General features: G+C 35.8%; 1 protein-coding gene across 1 annotated transcript; it reads left to right on the top strand.

Moving 5' to 3' along the window:
* The first annotated feature begins 4,529 nt into the window (after nt 1-4,529).
* LOC114172706 (sporozoite surface protein 2-like) lies at nt 4,530-5,670 on the top strand. Its single transcript, XM_028057035.1, has 4 exons — nt 4,530-4,669; nt 4,730-4,955; nt 5,064-5,138; nt 5,410-5,670. The coding sequence occupies exons 1-4, from the start codon at nt 4,530-4,532 to the stop codon at nt 5,668-5,670; spliced, it is 702 nt and encodes a 233-aa protein (XP_027912836.1).
* The last annotated feature ends 312 nt before the right edge of the window (nt 5,671-5,982 follow it).

Genomic DNA, 5,982 nt, shown 5'->3' with positions numbered 1-5,982 from the left:
GAGATAAGAGAGAATAGACAAGAAACAAGAGACTAGAAATAAAATATAAGAGACATGATATGAGACAAAAGAATCTAGAAATTAGAGATGAGACATAAGAGTAGAGATGAGATATAAGGGATGAGATATAAAATATAAAATATAAGAGGTGATAGATATGAGATAAGAGATAAGAGATCAAATATAAAAGGTAAGAGATAAGACACAAGAGATAAGAGAAAGAGACAAAAGATAAGAGATACAATATAAAAGATAAAAGATTAGAGATAAGAGATAAGAGATAAGAGATAAGAGATAAGAGATAAGAGAAATAAGAGATAAGAGATAAAAAATTATAACAGCAGAATTCAATATGATGAGTAAAATTTTGCAAAAACCATTTAAGGAACATAATTAAAGATTTGAAAAGGATCAAGAAGTTGATAAAAACTTTAAAAAGAATTGAAAAAGTTGAAGAAAATAAAATTGAAGAAAAGAAAACTAAGTAAAGAAAGTGTAAAAATAAGTAATTCAAGAAGTTAATGAAAATTAATAGTTTAAAAAAATTAGGAAAACTGAGAAAATAGATTTCAAGATAAAGAATTTAAAAACTTTAAGAGAAGAACTCAATATGATGAGTAAAATTTTGCAAAAAACCATTCCAAGAACATAATTAAAGATTTGAAAAGTATCAAGAAATTGGTAAAAACATTCAAAGGAATTTAAAAAGTTTAAGAAAATTAAATTCAAAAAAAGAAAACTAATTAAAGAAAGTGTAAAAATAAGTAATTCAAGAAGTCAATGAAAATGAAAAGTTGAAAAAAATTAGAAAAAGTGAGAAAATAGATTTCAAGAAAAAGAATTTAAAAACGTTAAGAGAAGAACTCAATATAATGAGTAAAATTTTGCAAAAACCATTTCAAGAACATAATTCAAAATTTGAAAAGGATCAAGAAATTGATAAAAACTTAAAAAAGAATTCAAAAAGGTTAAGAAAATAAAATTCTAACAAAGAAAACTAAGTAAAGAAAGTGTAAAAATAAGTAATTCAAGAAGTTAATGAAAATGAAAAGTTTAAAAAAATTAGGGAAAGTGAGAAAATAGATTTCAAGAAAAAGATTTTAAAAACTTTAAGAGAAGAACTCGATATGATGAGTAAAATTTTGCAAAAACCATTTCAAGAACATAATTAAAGATTTGAAAAGGATCAAGAAATTGATAAAAACTTTAAAAAGAATTGAAAAAGTTTAAGAAAATAAAATTCAAGAAAAGAAAACTAAGTAAAGAAAGTGTAAAAATAACTAATTCAAGAAGTTAATGAAAATTAATAGTTTAAAAAAATAGGAAAAGGGAGAAAATAGATTTCAAGAAAAAGATTTTAAAAACTTTAATAGAAGAACTCAATATGATGAGTAAAATTTTGCAAAAACCATTTCAAGAACATAATTAAATATTTGAAAAGGGTAAAGAAGTCAGTAAAAACTTTAAAAAGAATTGAAAAAGTTCAAAACATAAAATTCAAGAAAAGAAAACTAAGTAAAGAAAGTGTAAAAATAAGTAATTCAAGAAGTTAATGAAAATGAATAGTTTAAAAAAATTAGGAAAAGGGAGAAAATAGATTTCAAGAAGAAAATTTTAAAAACTTAATGATGAGTAAAATTTTGAAAAAACCATTTCAAGAATATAATTAAAGATTTGAAAAGGATCAAGAAATTGATAAAAACTTTCAAAGGAATTTAAAAAGTTTAAGAAAATAAAATTCAAAATAAGAAAACTAAGTAAAGAAAGTGTAAAAATAAGTAATTCAAGAAGTTAATGAAAATGAAACATTGAAAAAAATTAGAAAAAGTGAGAAAATAGATTTGAAGAAAAAGAATTTAAGAACATTAGGAGAAGAACTCAATATAATGAGTAAAATTTTGCAAAAAACATTTAAAGAACATAATTCAAGATTTGAAAAGGATCAAGAAGTTGATAAAACTTAAAGAATTGAAAAAGTTTAAGAAAATAAAATTCAAGAAAAGAAAAGTAAGTAAAGAAAGTGTAAAAATAAGTAATTCAAGAAGTTAATGAAAATTAATAGTTTACATAAATTAGGAAAAGTGAGAAAATAGATTTCAAGAAAAAGATTTTAAAAACTTTAAGAGAAGAACTCAATATGATGAGTAAAATTTTGCAAAAAACCCTTTCAAGAACATAATTAAAGATTTGAAAAGGATCAAGAAATTGATAAAAACATTAAAAGGAATTTAAAAACTATAAGAAAATAAAATTCAAGACAAGGAAACTAAGTAAAGAAAGTGTAAAAATAAGTAATTCAAGAAGTTAATGAAAATGAAGAGTTTAAAAAAATTAGGAAAATTGATAAAATAGATTTCAAGAAAAAGATTTTAAAAACTTAATGATGAGTAAACTTTTGCAGAAACCACATCAAGAACATAATTAAAGATTTGAAAAGGATCAAGAAATTGGTAAAAACTTTTAAAGGAATTTAAAAAGTTTAAGAAAATTAAATTCAAAAAAAGAAAACTTAGTAAAGAAAGTGTAAAAATAAGTAATTCAAGAAGTCAATGAAAACGAAAAGTTGAAAAAATTAGAAAAAGTGAGAAAATAGATTTCAAGAAAAAGAATTTAAAAACGTGAAGAGAAGAACTCAATATAATGAGTAAAATTTTCCAAAAACCATTTCAAGAACATAATTCAAGATTTGAAACGGATCAAGAAGTTGATAAAAACTTGAAAAAGAATTGAAAAAGTTTAAGAAAATAAAATTCTAACAAAGAAAACTAAGTAAAGAAAGTGTAAAAATAAGTAATTCAAGAAGTTAATGAAAATGAAAAGTTGAAAAAAATTAGGGAAAGTGAGAAAATAGATTTCAAGAAAAAGATTTTAAAAATTTTAAGAGAAGAACTCGATATGATGAGTAAAATTTTGCAAAAACCATTTCAAGAATATAATTAAAGTTTTGAAAATGATCAAGACGTTGATAAAAACTTTAAAAAGAATTGAAAAAGTTTAAGAAAATAAAATTCAAGAAAAGAAAACTAAGTAAAGAAACTGTAAAAATAACTAATTCAAGAAGTTAATGAAAATGAAGAGTTTAAAAAAATTAGGAATTGTGAGAAAATAGATTTCAACAAAAAGATTTTCAAAACTTTAAAAGAAGAACTCAATATGATGAGTAAAATTTTGCAAAAAACCATTTCAAGAACATAATTAAAGATTTGAAAATGATCAAGAAGTTGATAAAAACTTTAAAAAGAATTGAAAAAGTTTAAGAAAATAAAATTCAACAAAAGAAAACTAAATAAAGAAGGTGTAAAAATAAGTAATTCAAGAAGTTAATGAAAATGAAGAGTTTAAAAAAATTAGGAAAAGTGAGAAAATAGATTTCAACAAAAACATTTTCAAAACTTTAAAAGAAGAACTCAATATGATGAGTAAAATTTTGCTACAACCATTTCAAGAACATAATTAAAGATTTGAAAATGATCCAGAATTAAGGATTTGAAAAGGATCAAGAAGCTGATAAAAACTTTAAAAACGAATTCAAAAAGTTGGAGAAAATAAAATTTTAAAAAAGAAAACTTAGTAGAGAAAGTGTAAAAATAACTATTCAAGAAGTTAATGAAAATGAAGAGTTTAAAAAAATTAGGAAAAGTGATAAAATAGATTTCAAGAAAAAGATTTTAAAAACTTTAAGAGAAGAACTCAATATGATGAGTAAAATTTTGCAAAAACCATTTCAAGAACATAATTAAAGATTTGAAAAGGATCAAGAATAGAGGTGTTAATTTGGCCCAGCCCACAAGGCTTGGCCCTAGCCCATGTGTGCGAGGGCCAAAAAAGCCCACATTGAAAAAGAGCCCCATAAAAGAAGTCCACAGGACTAAAAAATTTACAAAACCCGTGTGGGCTTGGGCCAACCCATGGGCTTTCATCTTCCATATGAAAAATATATTATTTTTTAAAATATATTACTAGCTGTGGGACAAGCCCAACGAACCGGACAAGAACGACGACCAGAAAAGGTCGAACAACCCCAACCTGCACGACGACCTCGACAAGCCCAACGACCCGAACGGGCCCGACGACCCGTACGAGCTCGACGACCAGGACGAGCCTGACGACCAGGATAAACCCGACAACACGGACGGGCACGACGACACAAACGGGTCGACGACATGGACGGGCTCGACAACCCATACGGGCTCAATGACCTGGACGAGCCCGACGACTTGTACTGGCCCTACGACAAAAACGGACCCTACGACCCAAACGGGCCCCACGACCCAAACGGGCCCGATGACCCGGACAGGCCCGACGACCCAGAAGGGCCCAACGATCCGAACATACCCGACGACCCGAACGGGCCAACCGACCCGTACATGCCCGATGATCCAAACATGCCCAACGACCTGAACGGACCCTACGACATGAACATGCCCAACGACCTAGACAGGCCCGATGATCCAGACAAGCCCAACGACCCGAACGAGCCCGATGACACAGACGGGCTCTAGGACCCGAACGGGCCCTATGACCCGGACATGCCTGATGATCCACATAATCCCAACGACCCAAACGGGCCTGACGCCTTGAATGTGCCCAACGACCCAAATGGGCCCGACGCCTTGGATGTGCCCAACGACTCTGACGGGCCCTATGATCCAGAAAGGCCCAACGACTTGTACGGGCCCGACGACTGAGACGGGCCTAGGGACCTGGACGAGCCCAATGATCAAAACAGGCCTAACGACCCGAACGAGCCCGATGATCCAGAAAGGACCAACAACCTGAACGTTCCTGACGATCCAGACGGGCCAAACGACCTGGACGGGCCTGATGATCTAGACAGGCCCAACGACCCAGATCTGCCCGACAACCCAGATGTGACTGATGACTCGGACGGGCTTGACGACCTGGACAGACCCGATGATATCGACATGCAAAACGACCCGAACTGGGCCGTCTGGGTCGTTGGGCTCAACCGGGTCGTTGGGCCCGTTCGGGTCGTTGGGCCTGTCTGGATCATCGGGCCCATCCAGGTCATTAGCCCCGTCTGGGTCATCGGGCCCGTTCAGGTTGGCCTTTCTGGATCATCGGGCTCGTTCGGGTCGTGGGGCATGTCAGGATCATCGTGCCAGTCCGGGTCATTGGTCCTGTTCGTGTCGTCGGGCCTGTTCGGGTCGTTAGGCCTGTTTCTATTATGGGGCCCGTCCGCGTTGTTGGGCTAGATCGTGTCGTCGTGCCTATCTGGATCATCGAGACCGTCTAGGTCGTCGGGCCTGTTCAGGTCTTGCGGCCCATTCGGGTCATCAGGCCCGTTCGGGTCGTCGGGCCCATCTGGGTCGTCGGGCTCGTCCTTGTCATCGGGCTCATCCGGGTCGTTTGGCTTGTCCGAGTTGTGGGGCTCGTCCGAGTCTTCAGGCCCGTCCTGGTCATCGGGCCCGTCCAGGTGATCGATCTCGTTCGGGTCATCGGGCTCGTCCGGGACATCGGGCTCGTCCAGGTTGTTGGGCTCGACTTGGTGATCGGGCTCGTCCCAGTCGTGGGGCTCGTCCGAGTCTTCGGGCTCGTCCGGATCGTCGGGCTCGCCCGAGTCATCGTGCCTGTTTTGTTGGTGAGCTCGTCCGGGTCATCGGGCTTGTTCGTGTTATGGGGTCTGTCCCGGTCATAGGGCCCATTTAGGTCTTTGTGTCGGTCCATGTCTTCGAGCCCCTCTGCATCGTCGGGTTCGTCTGTGTCGTTGGGCTGGTCCGTGTTCTCGGGCTCGTCTTGGTCGTTGGGCCCGTCTGGGTCGTCGAGCACGTTCGTGTCGTCGGGCCCGTCCGTGTTGTCAGGTTTGTCTTGGTCGTCGGGCTAGTCCTGGTCGTCGGGTTCGTCCGAGTCGTCGGGCCCGTTCTGGTCATTGGGCCTGTTCGGGTCGTTGGGCCCTTTTGGATAATCGGGCCTGTTCCACTCGTCGTTCTTTTCGAGATCGTCGGGCAGGTCCGGGTTGTT

Source organism: Vigna unguiculata, unplaced genomic scaffold (genome assembly GCF_004118075.2).
Source record: "Vigna unguiculata cultivar IT97K-499-35 unplaced genomic scaffold, ASM411807v1 contig_684, whole genome shotgun sequence".
In the NCBI taxonomy this organism is placed as follows: Eukaryota; Viridiplantae; Streptophyta; class Magnoliopsida; order Fabales; family Fabaceae; genus Vigna; species Vigna unguiculata.
Note: the sequence above shows the minus strand (reverse complement) of the source record. Positions and strands in the feature narration are given on the sequence as shown.

Coding starts and splice junctions, on each gene's coding strand:
- LOC114172706 (XM_028057035.1), top strand. CDS start 4,530: ATGCCTGATGATCCACATAATCCCAACGACCCAAACGGGCCTGACGCC. Junction 4,956..5,063: donor ACCCGAACTGGGCCGTCTGG/GTCGTTGGGCTC, acceptor GGGCCCGTTCAG/GTTGGCCTTTCTGGATCATC. Junction 5,139..5,409: donor CGTGCCAGTCCGGGTCATTG/GTCCTGTTCGTG, acceptor CCGAGTCTTCAG/GCCCGTCCTGGTCATCGGGC.